Source organism: Paroedura picta, chromosome 1 (genome assembly GCF_049243985.1).
Source record: "Paroedura picta isolate Pp20150507F chromosome 1, Ppicta_v3.0, whole genome shotgun sequence".
In the NCBI taxonomy this organism is placed as follows: Eukaryota; Metazoa; Chordata; class Lepidosauria; order Squamata; family Gekkonidae; genus Paroedura; species Paroedura picta.
The window spans coordinates 163,453,578-163,474,468 of NC_135369.1; the positions used below are offsets into that span (position 1 = coordinate 163,453,578).

Sequence of the window (20,891 nt, forward strand, 5' to 3'; positions counted from 1 at the left end):
TTTATAAGACTGTTCCATATATTGTTCTTATGTTATTATGTAAACCGCCCTGAGCCCCCGGGGAGGGCGGTATATAAATATAATAAATAAAATATATGGTAGTCAGCCAATCGTTACATTGCTTCTGCAAACCACCTGCAAGCTGAAGCTTGCTTGCTCGGGTTGCTTGTACGACAGCAATGGTTTGAGTGAGGGACTCTGATCTTTTTCTTTTGCCTTTACTTCTTCCAAACTATTCTTTTGATTTCCTTGGGTGGGGTGGGGTGAGGTGGGTTTTGGGGGTGCTTTGGGATTTACTGTTTCTCCTAATGTTTATTTCTTCTTTTTTTCTGAGGGGCAGCATTGTTTGCCTTTTCTTCTTGGGGCTGTGTTTCTTTTACAAGTTGATTTTTACAGTTTTTTTTTTAGTTTTTTCTTTCAGTGTTGAGTTTTACAGTTCTTTATTTCAGTGTTTTGTTCTGGGGGGGCACTGTAACTGTAGTTAGAGTAGTCCATTCTCCCACTTTGGTAGCTGTTGTACTTGTTGTAGGAGGTTGCCAACTTCGGGTACTGTTGTTCTGCTCTGGTTTGCTGGCCCTCTTTGCACTGACAGAGCTAGTTTACTGTTTTTCTTTGGAATAAATACTCAAAAACATTTAATCTACTGGTGCCTCAATTAATGTAAATTTACCAGTAACTGCTGCATTTCCCACCCTCGGCTTATATGCGAGTCAATAAGTTTGCCCAGATTTTGTGATAAAATTAGGTGTCTCGGCTTATATCCGGTCTACTTATATGCGAGTATATACGGTACTTTACAGCGGTCTGAACTATACCTTGAATTTACTGAACAAAGTTTGAGGTCAGTGAGACCTTTAAGACCCCCCAAAATATGGGATACAAACTTTCATGTGGACGCAAAAGCTTATACTTGAATAAAACTTTGTTGATCTTAAAGGTGCATCTGGACTCAAACTTTGTTTAGTCTTCAGACCAACACTGCTATCTTGAATTTACTGAGCTGTTTCTAACCGTTTTTTTGCTAACTGCCTGTCCTCTTGTGTTGTATTTTTTAAAAGTTCCTTGCATCTCCAAAGATACGGTCTGTGCTTGCAAGTTATCGGTAAAGCTAGTTGTAGAGAAAACAGATGAGCCCTTTTGGTCTATGAATTACATTGCAACCTTACATCTCAAGTTTGACAAGGAAACTAGCACTCTACTCTTTGTCATACAGCAAAATGAGCTGGGATTTAATACCCCACTTTTCACTACCTGAAGGAGGCTTAAAGCAGCTTACAAACACTTTTCCTTTCCCCACAACAGACATCCTGTGAGAAAGGTGAGGATGAGAGAGTTCTAAGAAAACTGCTCTGTGAGAATTGTGACTAGCCCAAGGTCACCCAGCTGTCTGCAAGATCATTAATTACTTTCCAAGAAGCAGCTTAGGGTTTTAGCCATGCAAATTTCCCCAAGCACATTTATTTATTTAGTACATTTTGTCCTACCAATCCTGAAAACAATCCGTGAACTGGGTCAGGTTGAGAGAAAGTGACTGGCCCAAGGTCACCTAGCAAACTTCATATGTGAGTGGGGGTCTGAACCACGATCTTCCAGCTTCTAGTCTGTCACTCTAACCACACGACACCTCACCAGTAGCTCCAACAGGCAATGATTCCGGGGAGGCCGTGAAAGGGACAAAAATGAATGCAAACTTGTCCCTTCGGGCAGCTATGCTTCCCATCCTCCCTGCCCCTCAAAGATCTGAGAGTGGAAAAAAGAAGCCACATTAAAAGCATGTGTCATTTCTTTTTGATCCTGGCCCCTACCTGGTGGAATGAGCTCCAGGAGGAACAGCAGGTCTTTCAAGAGCTGGCTCAGTTCCGGAGGGCCTGCAAGGTGGAGCTCTTCCACCTGGCCTTTGGTTGGGGCCAATAACTAGTCACATCACCAGAGCTGGCCCCCTCCTTATATGAGTTCCACTGGGATAATGAGATATTCACACAGGCAATTGCTTCAGATGCCAAAGCAGTAACGGAATTTAAGAGGCGTTTTAACTTGTTTTAACCATTTGAATTGAGGTTAAATTGATTTTTACATTGTTTTTACATTGTTATCTTTAACAATGATATAGATATCCAATCAATCAGCCATCAGCCATCAAGTCTCTTATCTTTAAAAAGGCTCTTTGCAACCCACCAAACCTATTTTGGCTGATGAATCAGTCCTTCCCCCTCATACCAATCTTAATTCATTAAAAAGTAATATTGTCACAGAATAGAAAGAAGGGCTACTAGACCTGTCACCTGCCAGGTGGAAAAAATGTCCTGGCCATTTCATAGAAGCTTATTGTTTTTTGGTCATTAAGTCACAGCTGACTTACGGAGACTTCTTGGGGTTGTTCAGAGAGGATTTGCCATGGCCTGCCCTGCATCAGGACCCTGTTATTCCTTGCTGGTCTCCCATCCAGTACAGACCAAGGTTAACCTTGCTTACCTTCCAAGATCTGATGAGATCAGGCTAGACTGATATAACCAAGCTAGGGCTATAGAAACTTACTGAGATGGTTTTTACCAAGTGATGGTAATTTACCTTCATGGCATGAAAACCCTCTCTTGGCCATTTGTACATATCACTCCTCTGTTAAAGAAGTAAGACATTCTTTCAGGTTGTTTAGCAACTGTATTGACTACATGCTGAAGTTCCCGAGAACAAACAATGGTAATGCCAGGTAAAGGAAACAGATGGGAAGTAAGGGCGGTTTAATTCCCTATGGCTTTACTTTCTGGTTAATATGTACAGGATTCCAGTATTTTTCCATGACAGAGCTGATGTTTTAGATGAATAAATAATAGTTTCTTGACCATCCCCCCTTCCCCCAAGCTCCCAGAAGACATTGATTCTTGGCTGTCTAAGTTGGGAGTAAGCCAAGTTGCTCAGAGCCAGTGTCACGTCATGGATCTGATGTTGGATTTGAACTCAGATCCAGGTTTTGAAGGGCAATGTTTAGCCAGTTTTTTCTCTCTCTCAGCCTAGTTTCTCAGCCTAACCTACCGCTTAGCATCATCATCAGGATGAAGGGGGACAAATTTAGTATCACCCTGTGTTCTTAGAGGAAGATTGGGACAGAACTAGGATGGAGTAGTGGATTTGGCCTCTGTGTTAAAATTAAGCTTTGCAAGTGTGACAGGATCTCCGCCTAGGGTGGACACTTCTTTCAAAGTTGCTAAGCTGAATTGATTTTTTTTTTTTTGGTCTTAGAAGAAAATTTAAATTGTTTCATGCACTTAAGAGGGTTCTCCATCTACCTTTCCCTCAGAAGCTTCAGACGTGGAATTCTACACCATGTTGAATTCTTTTTATTAAGGGAGGAAATGTACATGTGGCTTGGCTTTTTGTTATCAATATTATTAGACAACAAGGCACCTCAGAAGTTAGGCCCTGAAAGCCCCCCAAATACATTGCGAAGCTTTGTCGTAGGGAATTTTACAGCCAGCTCTGTGTGAAGTCACAGAGTATATAACTTCATCTAACAATAACGTGTTTTGCCAATGGGCCTTGCTGACTTTGATGGGTCACAATACAATTGGCCCGCAATTGTAAAGGAATTAAAGGGGCTGTAAATCAGCGGTCTGCTGTCATTTTAAAGATACAGGCAGTAATGTTGTACCAGTCGGCCTATTCACCGCTAGCATTGTTAACAGCTCAAGATTCCTTAGGTTGTTAAGCACAGAGGAAGTAGTATATGTGTTAATTACATGCTAAACCAGAAGAGAAAAGGGTAGTGGGAACATTTGGTAATAACAACACAGGCTGCCTGGTGCATACTTTCCTTGGAGCAAGTCAGCTTTCCTGGGAGTAATCCCCATTCAACCCTGCGGCACTTCCTGTCAGGTAGATAACAGTAAGCAATTAAAAATAAGCAAGTAACAGTAAACTTCCTGCCAAGGGACAGTAAACAGGAAGTAGGACCCTGCTGGTTTCCCCCCCCCCCTTTAGATCATCCCGTGTTCACAGTTAAGACTCTTGATTAATTTATTTCAAGTCTTTTTGATACTTCTTTCTAAATGTTTTGATCCCATTGGAACAGTACTAATTGAAACAAAGATCCTCATTGGTGCTTATGGTGTCCAGCTCCAGGTTCAGAAATTCCTGGAGATATGCATAATATGGTTGGGAAGCATAATTGTGTACACACCCACCTAGGGCCCCTCCCCTCCCACCTATTCAGGAATCCCTTCCATGGCCATCAGTAAATCCCAGTGCTGTAGAAAATCCTGGTTGAGAAAGCCTCTGTTCGAGTATATATCTATAATTCTTATGGATATACAGTTCGTTCATCCGATGGAAGTCTGGCTTATGAGAACTTATACTGGAATAGGCTTCATTAGATTTTACAGTGCCACTAGACTTCTGCTTAAAGAGGTGGGTTTGGCCTCCACTTTTTCAGCCCTTGCTCCAGTCTGCTGGAACAAACTACCAGTGGAGACCCAGACACTATTGGAGCTATCAAAGTTTACAAAGGGTCTGCAAAACACCAGGCATACAGCTGAGGCCAATACTTGCATGTAGTAACGTCTGAGCTGGCTTCCCCTCACTGCCCTACCTCCCTGCAGTCAGACATTGGAACTGGGAAATGAATATGGAAGATATTCAACCCTTTATTGAAGATTATATCAGATATTTTAAATCCTATTTGATATCTAAAATGGAACTTTACATTGTTTGTTTTAGCCATGCACTTTTGGTTTTATATGTTGGAAACCGCCCTGAGAAACTAGGATTAGAAAGGGGTGGTCTACAATCAAATTAAAAGATTAATAAACGATAGACCAATACCTCTGGAATTCATCTTCTTCATAATTGCATATTTATTATTATGAAGACAGGTTCAAGTGGGTGGCCGTGTTGGACTGAAGCAGCAGAACAAACTTAGAGTCCAGTTGCCACTGGCAACTTTAAGACAAGCACAATTTTATTCAAGGTATGACCTTGCAGAAGGACAAGATCTCAGCTAACTGCTGCCAGCAATTGGTTATCCATTTTCCCATTATTCTCTTAACGTACATATATTTGTTGTGCGCCAAATGTTTCCCATGCAATTCAATCAACTAGCATTTATTACTGTGATTTGCCATGAGCTCCTCTGCAGGCCACTTCAGGGTTATTAATTGTACCTTTACAAGTTTCCTCTAAGTTCCCTCAGTAACTGTATGATGTGTAACCTTTCATCAAGGCCATGTACAGTTCAGGCTGCGAGATCCAGGTTAGGAAACTCCTGGAGGTTTGAGGATGGAGGATCCCCAGGCCCCACCTGGAGGCTAGCATTTTTATGTACAGCCTTGATGGCTAGAATATTTCAATGTTCAAGTGACCACCTGGTTTGTTTATGATCACCTGCTTCTTGGACCTGCTACTTACACCATTATAGCTTAAAATTGCTCAGTTCACAGTGTTCTGAGTCTTGTTCAGAGTGTATATATTATATTACTGCATGTATTTTTTCTGTCTCCTGAACCTGCGACATTCCACTGTGAATTTGTCTTGTGCATCATCGTCATTAATGCTATTTTTATTTGAGTAAAACTTGCGGTTCTCTTGTAAGACATTTTCAAAAGAAATTTTGGCCATGCTCCTTTCTCACATTGGTTCAGTGCCTTTTCATCAGCACCCAAAAGCCTTGCTCTCCTTCCTACTTCTTGGCAAATGCATACAGACAACCAATATGCTGTGTTATTAGGGTGAATGTCATTGTCATAATAACATGTCATAATAACACAGAATGCACATTGCCCTTATCCCCTCTGTTCAGCCAAGGAAGGAGCTCTGCATGACTAAAGAGGAGGGAGGCAGACTGGGAGGCAAGCAGGAGACAAACACCGACCTCTGGTTCCTGTAGTGTAGTGATCCTCAACCTGTGGGCTGCGGACCACATGTGGTCCTTCGAGTAATTGGAGGTGGGCCCCGAAGGATGCCTTCTCCCCCCCCTGGCCCTTTAATTCATCCCCCCCCCAGCCCTTTACAACACACTTCATTGTTGTGGTGTGTCTGTATCCTATTTTGAAGGGATGTTTAAACATTACCATAGCGATCAGAGAGCGTTAGGGCAGTGGTTGAGAGTAGAGGAGTAAACTACCCCCCCCCCACCGGGCCTCAGTAAAAGGCGTTGAATGGTCCCCGGTGAGTGGTCCCCGGCGATAAAAAGGTTGGGGACCACTGCTGTAGTAAATTGGTTTGGTGTCACTGTGTACACCCATGTGTATCGAGGGGGAAAGAGACAGACAGGAATCTGTCTTTACATGTGGCTGCAACCATCCACTTATGGAATGGCCATGGCCAATGGTGGTAAGCGAAAAGAAGAGAAAAAGAGCTGGTTTATATACTACACTAGGGAGTATCAAATCTCCTTCCCCTTCCTCCCTTCACAACATACACCCTGACCGTTTACACACTGGAGGCTTCACACCGGGCTGCAGGCTAGAGTTTGAGTCAGGACAGGTTGCCCTGTTTCTTCCTGTTCCCACACAGGGAAGCATTTGGCCCAGTGCACTTCATCCACCCCAGATTTGTGCTCCCGCATGGGAACCGGGGCAGCAAAGTTTCCAGTGCGGAAACGGCTCCTGTGAGGGAGGTGAGGCTGAAAGAGCTCTGCTAGGACTGCTTGGTCTGAACAGCGCTGTCAGGGTTGTGATGAGCCCAAAGTCACCCAGCTGGCTACATATGGGGGAGCGGGGAATCGAACCCCGCAGCATGGAGTAGTGGCTAGACGACTCTCTGGGAGACCCAGGTTCAAATCCCCAGACTGTCATGGAAGCTCAGATATCTGTGGCCTGAGTTGGCCCCCAAGATTTGTGTCACACATAACATCAAAGAATGAATATTCCTTAACACTGTGGAACCATCTTTGGCTCATGAATGGGGCTTGTGGGGAGGATCAGCTTCAGCCTTCCTTCACACACTTCTTTTTAGAGCCAAAACAGCTGTGTGTTCCCCCTGTTGTGTGACTTGGGATAAAGAGAAAATAAAGAGCTGCACCAGTCGCAGGAGATTGGGAAAAAAAAAGAAATAGGGCCAAGGCCGATAGTGCAAAAGCAGATATAAACGCCTTTTATTATTCGGTTAAGTTTCCAAAAATTCTCCACATGTTCCATCAACAGGCCTCATCAGGGGAACTGGTTCATCTTGCAGTAGTTCTTCACAATGAGTAAAAATCAGTAGCTGCTGAAATCCTCAGAAACAATAGCTCCCTGGTGTTACATAGAATCAGGGTTGGAAGGGACCTGTTTCTCCACCTTGGGCTCATTATGACCGAGCAGTAATCTCAGGGCTCTCTCAGCCCCACCTACCTCACAGGCTGTCTGTTGTGGGGAGAGGAAAGGGCAGGTGACTGTAAGCCGCTTTGAGACTCCTCCAGGCAGTAAAAAGCATCATCCAAAAGCCAACTCTTCTTCTTTTTCATATATGCATAGTTGTGCTGATGAGTTTGGGCTTCGATCCAGTCCTGCCTTCAAGTACGTTGTCTGCTCTTCTCATTGGCATTCGTCACTCAATGTGTTTACGGTTTATTCCTCTACTCTGGCATGGCTCTTTTCTTCTACCTTTGCCTACACGCTTTCCCTGAAGGGGATTATGTGGCATATTTGCTTTTGCTGATACCCATGAAAGAATGAGTTCATAGAAGGAAAACATACCTGTCTGAAAGTGTCTCAAATCGTTTCCTGAGCTTTTCTGATCCAATTCCACCAACAGTGGACGTGCCTGTGGGGCCCATATATAGGCTCAGAAGGAAGTGTGCTCAAGAAGCCATTTAGCAGTTTCTGGAGCAGCCCCTTTGGTTTCTGCCTCACATTCGCAGCAAGCCGGTTGTATGTCTGTAGGCCATAAACTGGGCCTACAGTTTATTGATTTTTGCTTGAGAAATGCTTCTGTGCCTCTGTAACTTCTGGTGGGAGTTTTAAAGAAAACTCTCACTATTTTGTTCTATCCATTGGCACTGTTGTGGTATGCTGGGCGAAGCATCAGGACTCCCATCACTGTTTCTTTGCAACAGTGAATGCTACCCTCCTCCTCTGAGAAGCTTATATTTTCTTTCAATCGTTGACCCTTTGGGACAGTCCTGTGGGAGTAAACAGTGCCGCTCTTCTCATCTTCCCTTTTGCACAGGGAAATCTCCTACGTGAGTTGGTAGCAAAGATGCCAGACCCCAGGTGGGACCTGCGGATCCCCCGGAATTACAGCTCATCTCCAGACTGAAAGAGACCAATTCCCCTGTAGAAATTGGTTGCTTTGCAGGGGGAGAAGGGGGTCCATAGCATTATACTCCCCTGAGGTCCTTCCCCACACCCCATCCCGCCCACTCCCAGCTCCACCCCCAAAATCTCCATCTATTTCCCAACCAAGAGCTGGCAACCCTACATGGTAGGTAGACTTGGCTGATTTCTCAGAGCAAGATTTAGAGAGGGTGAGGAGATGGAAGCGTTCAGCTATGTTCCCTCCAGGCTGTTTCCTGACAGAATCCCATCCCCCACGTCTGGAAGCCTTTCATTAAAGGGAAACATCCACAGGACATTGTGTTCATTCAGAGCACTTTCCTGGGATCTCCTATAAACCTGATTACAGAGTGGCCGCAGAGCCGAGTCTGTGGCCCACACAGCTGAACTCTGCTTTCACAGGGGGGGGGTGGCTTGAGTATTTGCACCACCCTCTTTAGCCTTTTCAGGGGCTTTCTCCCCTTTCCATGCTGAGCCTAGCTGTAGTGTTAGCGTGGAGGGGAAAAAAGGGGGGCTGCAGGGTCCCTGGCTCCAGTGCTTTTGCACAAACACAATAGGAGGGAAAAGATGTGGGTGTGTGGGTGTGTGGGGGGAAACAGAGGAGATGGGCGTGTGTGGACACATCCCAGCCCATTTCTCTTCTGCTTTTTGCGGCTGCTTTTGGCACTTTCCTGTTCCCATATGGGTGTCCCTTCAGGTATCATCAAATCACCAAAGGTTGTTTGTGGTGGGCATAAACCCAGTCAGATGCTAGTCTCCTCCCGCCATATGCTAAGATTGAAGAGGAAACCTGAGCCAGTTAGCTATCCAGATAGCGTGGGGTACCAGAATGAGGTCAGGGACTTCCCCAATAATAATAAGAGCTGGTTTTTGTACTCCAGTTTTCACAATCTGAAGGAGTCCCAGATCAGCTTATGAAATCCTTTTCTTTCCTCTCCCCAAACAGACACTCTGTAAGGTAGGTGGGGCCGAAAGAGCTCTGAGAAAACTGTGACTGGCCTAAGGTCACCCAGCTGGCTGCATGTGGAAGAGGAGTGGGGAATCAAACCAGGTTCTCCAGATGACGGTCCACTGCTGTTTAAACCACTGCACCATGCTGGCTTACTGGAATTCTGAACCATGAGTCGATCCCAGTTACTGTTAAAGTAATGAAAATAATTTTAGTAATGGACCCCCATATATATGTTACAAATAACTGAAAACTGAAAACTAACCTCCACCTGAAAAGTACCTGCTCCTACTGCCAGATTGTACAAGGAGGCTCTGTTTTGGGAACCTGCCATAGCAGAGGTATGTCTTGTTGGCAGATGCCCATAATCTTCGCCCCTCCACAGGCCTTTCCAGTGTCAGCTCAATGCCTTTTTTAATCTGGAAGGTCTTTTAAAATTGAATACTTGTTCTGCTTTTAAACTCCGTTAAATTATTGAAATGGTATTGACCTGTTTATCCTTACATTTTATTTCTGGGCTGCCTGGAGCAATCTTAGCATGCAAATGCAGCACCTGAGTCAATCTGTCAATGAATTAATAAGAGCTTCCATCTTCAGCCTCAGTGTTCCATGTGAGGGCAGGGAGAAAGAGAGGAGGGAGAGAACATGCAGGTCTGGAGCAAAATGATATCGGCGTTTCTCATACGAACGCTGGTCTGTTCCTAGCATCCAAGTTCCACTTTTCATGGAACATGCCACCCATTAACTGGCACGAAGAATCCTTTTCCTTGTGGGCAAAATGGCAGGGTGGTTTTTTAGGGGAAGAAGTACTGTATCCTGAGACTGAATATTCATCCTATGGAGGCCTCACTCACTCACTCACTCACTCACTCACTCACTCGAATAAATCTTTGTTGGTCTTAAAGTTGCCATTGGGCTCAAATTTTGTTGTACTTACTCCTTCCAATCCGTATCACAGGTGGCAGAGAGCAAAGACCAGTGAGGCTGCTGCCTGTATAGCAGAAGTTTCCACGATAATACAAAATAATTCAGGGCATCTAGAAAGCCATCCAATCTATTCTTTTCTTGCCCTGCTAGTTTGGGCAGATAGAAAATTCCAAGTTGTCTTCGAAGGCCAAGCTGTGAAAAACAATGTACGATGGTCTAAGCAGTGCCTGAATGAGAATAACAGGGTGCTTCTTTTCCAGGCGATAAGCTACAGAAAATTCACTCCAAAGGATATTCACTAGGCAAAAGCAATGCTGAATCACAGATTGCCCCTAAAATTCTTCTCCAAATCCAGCAAAGCATCTACTTCCTGGCCCTTTGAGTCCCCTTCTGCCAATATCTCCCTTGTATGTCATTATTTCCCCTCATCCAACCCATCACTGGATTGAGGCATTTTTAATGAGAATCCAGTGCCTCATCTGCATACGGTGAATAGAGGAAATTACATAGACTGACCAATCCTTATTTAAAGGTCCGTGATCAAGAACCATTATGAGAACTAGCCGCCTATAGGCATGATCTTTCTATATTCGGTTACTAAAAGTACGCATAAGCTTGAGGATCCAGAAAATAACTAAACAAACGCGCCCCTTTGTAATAACATCTAAAGACAAGTTCGTTCATGAATTTCTGAAGTATAAGGCAATTCCGATAATACATCACGTTTGCAAAACTTGAATGGAGACATGTAACATCAGGAGCATCTCTGATTTTGGGGGCCCACAGTTTAAAATAATAGCAGACTGTCAAACATTTTTTCACGCCCTCTTTTCTGTCCTTGGCCTCTGTCCTCCAAATGTCAGATGTGGTCCAGCAGAATCAACCAAATGTAATTAACATAGACTACTGAATCCTCATCAGTTTGTAACAACCTTCGGTCACGATTGATGTGGGCTGGTTTTGAATGGTTGACCTAAAGGTGAAAGGCTTTTATCCCTCAGACTACAAATATTGATCTCTGGCCATCTCATGGACTCAACCTTATGACAGAGATAAATTGGGACACCTTCTGGTTAGCTTGGCTGCCCTGACCTTTGCTTTATCTATGATGTGTATGGAAAACCTGTTTTATTTAGTTTGCTCACAAAATGAGCAGCCCCTCTTTTATCGTGTTTTAAGTCCAGGTGTTTGTATGTAGCAGAGACATGGAACACAGGGAGCCGTTTAGCTTTCGTATGCTAAAACTACACTGAATTCCCACCTATCCAGATTTTGAGAGGGAGAGGAACGGGGGGTAGGGCAGAGATATTTTGCATTCCATCCCTTTCATGCACTGTTCATGCAGGGGCTACTGCTCAATGGTTAGGCATCTGACTTTAACGCAAAAGGTCCCCGGTTCAACCCCAGCATCTCCAGTTAAAAGGATTTGGTTGGAGCTGATTTGAAAGACCTCAGCCTGAGACCCTGAAAAGCCACTGGCAGTCTCAGTGAGAGTCAGTTTGGTGTAGTGGTTAGGAGTGCGGATTTATAATCTGGCGAGCCAGGTTCGATTCTGCACTCCCCCACATGCAGCCAGCTGGGTGACCTTGGGCTCGCCACGGCACTGATAAAACTGTCCTGACCAAGCAGTAATATCAGGGCTCTCTCAGCCTCACCCACCTCACAGGGTGTCTGTTGTGGGGAGAGGAAAGGGAAGGCGACTGTAAGCCCCTTTGAGACTCCTTTGGGTAGAGAAAAGCAGCATATAAGAACCAACTCTTCTTCTTCTTCTTCTTCTTCTTCTTCTTCTTCTTCTTCTTCTTCTTCTTCTTCTTCTTCTTCTTCTTCTTCTTCTTCTTCTTCTTCTTCTTCTTCTTCTTCTTCTTCTTCAAGTACACAGTCGTAACCTTGATAGGCCAATGTGTAAGTATAGACTCAGTTCCATGTCTTCATATATGTATTTTTCACCTTTGTTGGTTTTTTGGTTATTCCCTCAGTATACAGGTCCCATGTTATATTAATGGAGACATTTCCCTGAAGTTATACCAGCCAATCAGAGGCTATGGGGGCAATATGGTAGCATCATTTCACATTGCCAGTTAGGGATGACTGTATAACAACTCCAAGTGTTCCAGGCATGGTAATCTGGGTAGCAGTATAGTTGGAGTATTTGAACCTTATGGGATACATTTTTACCCAGTGAGATAAGATATTATGAAACATGGAGGCAGCGATAGAAGTGTAAACTTTAAACAAGTTAAACATCATTCTAGCGTTTTCTGCTCTTCTATTAGTGTCAAATACAAAGACCTCAATGTGTAAAATATTTCTATTGGCTGAACAACAGCCTGGCTATAAACATATTTCATGCAGCAGCCAATAGAAGCCCCTCTCATTCATTTCAGTCTTGGTATTCCTACTTTGTGCACTGGGAGAACATTCTGTACACAATCCTCTGGATAGGTGAGTTTACCCATTATTTTTGTGGAGTGGTGTATGCTTTTTCTGGCTTTAGTACATACCATCAGGACTCGGGATTATAAGACTCACTAACATGGTTAAGAAGAAACCACCAGAAGAATATGATGAACAGTGGAGTGATTATCTGGACTTTCTTAAGAAAGACAGCAGTAACTGTTAGGTTACTAACAATATGCAATATGCAATGGGAACTGACTATATATTTCTTGAGATAATATTAGGCTACACTAAGTATGGTATACGTGTATAGACGATGTATAGACAATGAAATAATTACTTATAAAAAAAAAAGGACTCAGGATTATATATTTATATTTATATTTATATTTATATTTATATTTATATTTATATTTATATTTATATTTATATTTATATTTATATTTATATTTATATTTATATTTATATTTATATTTATATTTATATTTATATAAAATCATATATATCAAAGCATGAAAATACAACATGGTGAATGTGCATGTCTAAAGGATGACAAGGACCAGTTATGCATAGTTGCAGACGTGCAAGGCCACCACCAGGTTCTTACTGCTTTATCACTTCCCGTGTTCTCACACGGGACCTTTTACTATGGCGGATCCTGCCCACCCAGGATTACTGCATCCCCATGGACGCAGCCAGGGTGGAAAGGTTCCGCCACATGGGTGGGTGGCAGAGGGAGTTTCTTTGCACGAAAGTGGGATTGCATGCCAATGCAATACCACCTTCCTGCAAAGAAAAAAAAAGCCTTACAGCTGAATGGGGCATTTTTGGTCCCTAGAGCAGGGGTAGTCAAACTGCGGCCCTCCAGATGTCCGTGGACTACAATTCCCAGGAGCCCCTGCCAGGATTCGCTGGCAGGGGCTCCTAGGAATTGTAGTCCACAGACATCTGGAGGGCTGCAGTTTGACTACCCCTGCCCTAGAGGGACGCCGTAGGCAGGGGAGGAGCCAGAACTGGAAGGCCCAGCTCTTCTCTGTGTGCATGGGTCTGGCCCAGCATGGGCACCAATGGCGCCCACAGCAGGAAAGAAAGCTGCAGGGCATCAGAGGTCCTAAAGCAGGCCAGGGCCAAGAATGGGCCGGGCTAGCACTGACGTCATGCGTAAGCGGGGATTAGCTTTGCTCCATGCAAACGCCAGCCCAGCCTTTTCCAAAGCTGTGTATAATTAGTAAAGAATGTGGTGTTTGGGAGGTAGGACTGCCAAAATCATAATGATTGAAAAGGGCTTCCTTGTGTAGTTATTTCAGGAACCTGTTCCCATACACAAGAAATTGGCTTTCACAAGGCTTTAGTAAGTTGGGGGCTGTTGGTTTGCCATCCGGTGAAGAATCCAGTTTTTGGCACACTAGGTTAAATATTGGAAATGCAACATTTCCTAGTGTGACAGAAGGCTGCACCTGTCCATTCTTGTGGAAGCTGTATCATGAAAACTCTCACAAGGACGGGGCTTTTTCTTCATCTTGTGCATAAGCCTTGAATTATTTTGGTCCCCACAGGTCAAATCTGAAATGCGTAACTAAGCTTTTGGAAATCGGGTGGCCTCTGTGACATCAATTTATCATTCCTTTCGATCCCTGCCCCTCTATTGATCTGTCTGTCTGGCGGTCTTAACTAAGCAAAGAAATGGGATTTCCAAACCCCCCCCCCCCCCCAGTATGTCACTAAAATCACCAGTTAAGGAGACTGAGCCGTTATTAGAAATAGACATTTATTGAGAGGAAGCTGACACCTTAACAACATTTTTATCTCTTTTTTTCCTGCAGGAGAAGGGGGGGAAAGTTTAGATCGACTGCATTCTTTACACCCAGCTCAAACAACCTGAAGTGCATTAACAGTGCTGTTTTTACTTATCTCTCCCCCCCATCTCTGTATTGTTTATTGCATCAGGTTTCTCTGGTAATTGTGTCGGCTGCAGCAAGAAAGGCTTCTGCTATTTCACCGAGTTCTCCAACCACATCAATCTTAAGCTGACCACTCAGCCCAAGAAACAGAAACACTTAAAGTATTATCTGGTCAGGAATGCCCAAGGAACTCTGACCAAAGGATCTGCAATCTGCTGGAAGGGGGCAGGTGAGATAACAAAGCCGGCTCATTAAAGCACTGGGTTTCTTTGGGAGGATTTAGGTTATTGCAGATTTATGGCTCCTTAGAAATCAGTCTAAGGTGGAAGGGATGAATGAAAACTCTTTAAACCCCAATAAAAGGGTTCATGAATATAGGCATCTGCTACTAAAGAAGTAACAGGCTGACTTCAAAAGCATCCCCTAGATCAGGGGTAGTCAACCTGTGGTCTTCCAGATGTCCATGGACTCCAATTCCCATGAGCCCCTGCCAGCAAATGCTGGCAGGAGCTCATGGGAATTGGAGTCCATGGACATCTGGAGGACCACAGGTTGACTACCCCTGCCCTAGATAGTTATGGAAGGGAAAGAAGAAGAGCTGGTTTTTGCACTCTGCTTTTCACTACCTGAAGGAATCCCTTCCTCTCTCCGCAACAGGCACCCTGTGAGGTAGGTGGGGCTGAGAGAGCTCTAACAGAACTGCTCTAATAAAAGCTCTAAGAGAACTGTGACTGACCCAAGGTCACCCAGCTGGCTGCCCATGGAGCGGTGGGGAATCAAAACCAGTTATCCAGATTAGAGGCCACCACTCTTAGCCGCTACAGCATGCTGGCTAGGCCAATTGCACTATTGCGCTACTGAGGTTATGAGCCTCATTCATGCTAGTTTCATAATATGATCATAACAATCTATAACTTAAAAATATATGATAAATTTGCTTCATCAAGTTTGTCTTTACAATACAATTTAAAAGAAAGAAAACTGAGGCTTGAGTTTTAAAATTTAAAATCCCATCCCATCTCAAGCTCAGTTACCATGTACAAATTTTCTAAGATTGCAGGCCTGGGCAAAAATCTGGCTGCTAGATGTGTCATTTGGTGGGTTTTGCCTGACAAAAGATATTCAAGCTTAATTTAAATTGATTGACCAAGAAATCTTCCTAACAATGAGCTAATCATTTCTGGATGAATCTTGCAGTAAAAGGGACAGTTGAAAAATGCATTCAGTTGATTTAATTTCACGCTGTGTGCAAGAATAGAGCCTCTGCACATAGGGAATGTTCTTATATCTCCCTTCCAAAACTGCAGAGGGCAATGTCAAACTTCTGACTAGCGCAAATCCCCCTTTTAGAGCTACTGGATTCAAGGGAATACAGATAGGCTGTAATGTACCAGCAATGTACCAGGTATTGTCAGAAGAAACAAAACGTGATCCTAGAATGTATAATTGCCTTTCAATATCTATTACTCTCTGCTTGACAAGTGATTTAACCCATTCTGTCCTGAGATCTAAAAGGGGGAGAAAGAGCATTTAAAACAGCCTTTTGCCAGCAGGGTTGAAATCGATCTTGGAGATAAATCTTGAGGGTTTATACTACCTATCAGCCACGTAAAAATTGATAAACACTTGGCCACAGTGATCATGCAATGGTCACTTCCAGACTCGAGTCACTTTACATAGGTCTTCCCTTGTCTCTGACCTGGAAATTGCAGTTGGTACAAAATGTGGCTGCGAGGGTACCCATGAGGTCATCTTGGAGGGCTCACATCCAGCTTATACTGAGACAGCTGCATTGGTTGCCGGTTGGTTTCCGGATCAGGTTCGAGGTTTTGGTTTTAACCTTCAAGGCTATAAGTGGCCTGGGTCCTACCTATTTGAGGGAACGCTTATCTCCTTATGCCCCCCTCAGGGCCCTTCACTCTGCAGGTATGAATCTGTTTGTCCCGGGTCCCGGGGCCTGTTTGTCCCGGGTCCCAGGCCTTTTCGGTCCTGGCCTCGACCTGGTGGAATGAACTCCTAGAAGAGCTGAGGGCCCTGATGGAACTCTCTGGGTTCCACAGGGCCTGCAAGATGGAGCTCTTCCGGCAGGCGTTTGGTTGAGGCTGGGGTAGTAAGATCGGGTTCCTCCCCCTGCAGCCCATAGCCTCTGTAGCCCCCCTAGTCCAAACACGGCCTGTGGACATCTACCGGGGCAATGGCAATGGCTGTTTGAAGAGTTGAGGGATGGTATGGGGAATGTAGATTGTTAATTGCTGCCGCCAATTTTGATTGTACTGGGGTTTTTAACTGCTTTTATGTTTTTATGTAAACTGCCATAAGCCGGCCAGGCCGAGAGTGGTGATCTATAAATACAAGAATGAATGAATGCATGCATGCAGATTCTGGTCTCAGCCCTTAACATACCAGTTTCCAGTGGAATGAAGTGGATTTCTGCCTTCCAAGAGCTAGCCATCTTGCCCACTGAACCTGCCGTATTTTTACCAGTCTTCTGAATGAAATTGTGTGTGCCATTCCTTCCTTCAGGCTGATCAGGGCAGCCACCACCCATTCCAGGGCTTTTCTGTAGTAGCCCCACTCATGGGATGGTCTTCCTCAGTGTGTCATAAATAACTTTGTTATTAACGCTGTAAGGCTAGATTGTTTGGATGGATACTTGGGTCCATTCCAACTTAAATGTAGCTGAATTGTAACATGTTGTAAACGCTACATTTTTGACGTTGTTATACAGAAACCGCAACACTCCAGCAACTCTCCAACAACATTCGCTTTTTTATAGCACTTCGGGGGGGGGGAATCGTAAAAAGTGGATTTCCCCCTTTAAAAAGCACTTGACTTCTGAGAACAACCTGCAACACATCAGCAAAAGATATGTGCGTTCTCAAAATAGTGTTAGAAAGAAGGTCTCACCTCCGCTCCTACCAACAAGCTTCGGGGAAATGGGAATGCCTTCCCTCCAAAAAAAAAAACATATAAAGCAACGAACAAATGAGCATGTTTTTCGTTTGGCCGAAGGTATTTAACTTTAAACTTTAAACTTTCAAAATTTAAATACCTCCCCCCTGATTTAGCCTTGTGTAAAAAGCCATTTTTTTGGGGGGGGGGAATTACCATGAAATACAGTTCTGTGTAAAGCAAAGAAGAAATGAATTGACACATATTCATTGTCATGTGTGGTTTTGATTTTAAAAAAATAAAATGTAAATGGAAAGAGGCATTTTAGAGCCATGAAAGGGCCGTTTCATTGGCTCTTCAGTTTGATTGACGGGCAGAGGCAGACAGAAGCACCACAAATTTAGAGTGTCTTGTTTGCAAGTCCTGGAAGACCGGAAACGTGTGTTACCAAAAAAAGCGCTACGGGTGCATGAATATTGCAATACAAACTGCACTGTGGGAAATGTCAAAATTCCATTACATATTGTAGCGGTTTGAGCTGCCACAGACATCCAGCAACATTGGCAGATGTGCGGAATTGCCCTTAGTTTTACAGGGCTCAGTCTATTGTCTGCATTTGAAGGCTGCGGGCCGGCCTCATCTGGAAGCAATGCATTCACATCTCTTGAAGAAGACAAGAGAGCATTCAGGATTATGAATCTGACTTTTTGGTGTATTGGCCTTCAGGTGGGGCCTGGAGATCTCTGGCTTTTACATCAGATCTCCAGCTGACAGATCAGCTTGCCTGGAGAAAGTAGCTGCTTCGAAGGGTGGATTCTGTGGCATCATATCAAACTGAGGTCCCTCCCCTCCCCAAATCCTGCTCTCTCCAGAACCCACCCCCAAAGGTGGGTCTCTCCAGAACCCACCCTCCAGGCATCTTCCACCCCAGAGCGGTCAACCTAGTTGGCCAGCATGATAGATTTTGTTGTGGGAAGGAGTGTCTTATCAGCTATGAAGCTGAGGGTCAAATGTACAGTTTATATAGTGAGCAAATGGGCCATACACACGCTAGTGCTTACAGCCGTCGGTGCAATGTTAGCAGTATCTACATGGAGGTTTCTCACTTCCTTGACTTCCAAACCAAAGTGGGTTTTTCATTTGGAGCTTCCATCAAACAACCTCTAATTGTGCAATTTCCTGGTTTCCCCCTGTTGCCAATACATTCTTTTTCAAGCCTGGTTTACGACTGTCTTCCCAGAAAGAATGCAGTCCGACTGCATTAACAAGCCGCCTCGATGGGGAAGTGCACATTTGCAAAGGTAGTGGCCCCGTCTGTGCCGTTTTCCCCTTTGACAACCTCTTGCAGCTGTCACTTGCCCTGCCGTGCCACCATTACTCTCGGATGGTTTTTGTCAGAATTGGTAATTGCTGTTATGCAACAGAACAATGTCATCTGTTGCCATGATGGAATCATAGAATTGGAAGGAGCCATCCCGTTCAACTAGTCTGATCTCCTGCTCAATGCAGAGGAGAAGAGCTGTTTTTTATACCCCACTTTTCACTCCCCAAGAGAGCCCCATAGTGGCTTACAAATAACTTTCCCTGTGAGGTAGGTGAGGCTGAGGAAGTTCTAACACAACTACTCGGCAAGAACAGCTCTAGCAGAACTGTGACTAGCCTAGAGCTGCGTGTGGAGGAAGGGAGGAAGTAAAACCCGGTTCTCCAGATTAGAGTCCACGGCTTTTTAACCACTACACCATGCTAGCGGTGTCCTTTTATTGAGATGTTGTTTGGAGACTGCCAGTGAGCGGGAGCTCACCACCTCCCTAGTCAACCAGTTTCAGTGCTGAACTACTCTTACTATAACCCCCCCCCCCCCAAATATCCAGTTGGTATCTTTCTGCCTGTAATTCAAACCCATTATTGCAATTCCTGCCCTCTGCTGTCAACAGGAACAGCTCCCTGCCCTCCTCTGACTTAAAGAGAGGGATCATTTTCCTCCCTTCAGTGCTAGCTAGCTTGAGATCTCCAAGGATTTGGGGGCCAGTTCCTCCAAATTACACTAGAGGTCATGAGACTGAGACATGAATTGGCAAAACCACTTCCGAACATCCCTTGTCTCGCTGCCAGACAATCCTCAGGTCTCCTGGCTACACTACAGGCACCATGTAATGGATGGCTGGCTGGATGGATGGGTGGATGGATGGGTAGGTGGGTGGATGGATGGATGGGTGGGTGGGTCGATGGGTGGGTGGGTGGGTGGGTGGGTGGATGGATAGATGGATAGATGGATAGATGGATAGATGGATAGATAGATAGATAGCCTACTCTTCTCATTCCCGGGTCTCTCAGCCTTTCCTCATAAGGCTTGGTCATCGTCACTGTCTTCTGCACTCTCTCCATTCTGTCTAGATCCTTTTCAAAGTGAGGCCTCCATAACTGCACGCAGTATCTATGCGTGGCCTGATCAATGCAGTGTACAGTGGGACTATGTCTTCTTGGGATTTGGATGTTATATCTCTGTTGATGTACCCCACGGTAGTATTTTTGCTTGTGCATCACACTAACTGCTCATGTTTGGATTACAGCCCACTGCACTCCAAGAGCTTGTTCATTTCCCATCCAGTATGCCTGCACTTCTCATTTTTGTTACCTAGATGTAGAACTCTGCACTTCTCCTTGTTGAACTATATCTTGTTCTCATTTGCCCGCTTTTCCACATAGCATTGAATTATTTCTCTATCTATGGGAATGTTGGCTACTCCTCCAAAATTGGTGTTATCTGCAAATTTAATGAATAGAAGAGAAGAAGATGCAGTAGAGTTGTTTCTTATATGCCGCTTTTCGTTACCTGAAGGAGTCTCAGAGTGGCTTACAGTCGCCTTCCCTTTCCTGTCCCCACAAGAGACACACTGTGAGGTGGGTGAGGCTGAGGGAGCCCTGATATTACTGCTTGGTCAGAACAGTTTTATCAGTGAGCCCAAGGTCACCCAGGTGGCTGCATGTGGAGGAGGAGCAAGGAATCAAACCCAGAAGTCTGCACTCCTACCCACTACACGAAAAAAACCTTGTATTTCCAGAATCCCAAAACCTTTTGAGTGCATGGGAGACCTTGGAATTCTGACACAGGATATTGGGTGCAGAATGGAAAGCAACCATAAAATAGCTGCTGCAGGAAGTGGAGCTTCACATGTACAATTGAACACACATAGGAAGCCTGCGTGCTAAGGAGAAGGGGGGTCAAGTTTTTAAAATACAGTAGGAAAGAGGAGTAGGAGAGAGGATAAAACTTACGTGGTGCTGTCCCTGAAACTGTTTTAAATAAATGCGCACAGCCCCATCCACTTTCTAAAAACTCCTGGGCACCAGAAGCAGTGTCAGCAGGTGCCATGGTGCTTAGGGGCACAACTTTGGAGGGTCCTATAGTAGAGCATGGCAACAGATCAATGTAGCATTACTGCATTGTGGTGGTCTAGCATCTGCTGATTTAAGAAAAACACTCCCCTCCCAAGCCAGCCAGTGCTACAAAGGAAGAAAAGTGACAGCGAATGGAGGAAAGTGTGCTCAAAGTTCACAGGGGGCCAGTGTGAATGCCTA

The 20,891-nt window shown here is 44.5% G+C and overlaps 1 protein-coding gene across 10 annotated transcripts in view; it reads left to right on the plus strand.

Annotated features, from left to right (window-relative positions):
* Positions 1-20,891, plus strand: part of GREB1 (growth regulating estrogen receptor binding 1) — a 122,574-nt gene that overhangs the window by 46,150 nt on the left and 55,533 nt on the right. For 9 of the 10 annotated variants that reach the window (XM_077310879.1, XM_077310887.1, XM_077310870.1 and 6 more), the window contains exon 5: positions 14,467-14,649. The exons of the other annotated variant lie outside the window; for it this stretch is intronic. In XM_077310879.1, the coding sequence (XP_077166994.1) occupies positions 14,467-14,649 (183 nt within the window). The remainder of the gene's footprint in view (positions 1-14,466; positions 14,650-20,891) is intronic. 10 annotated transcript variants of the gene reach the window in all.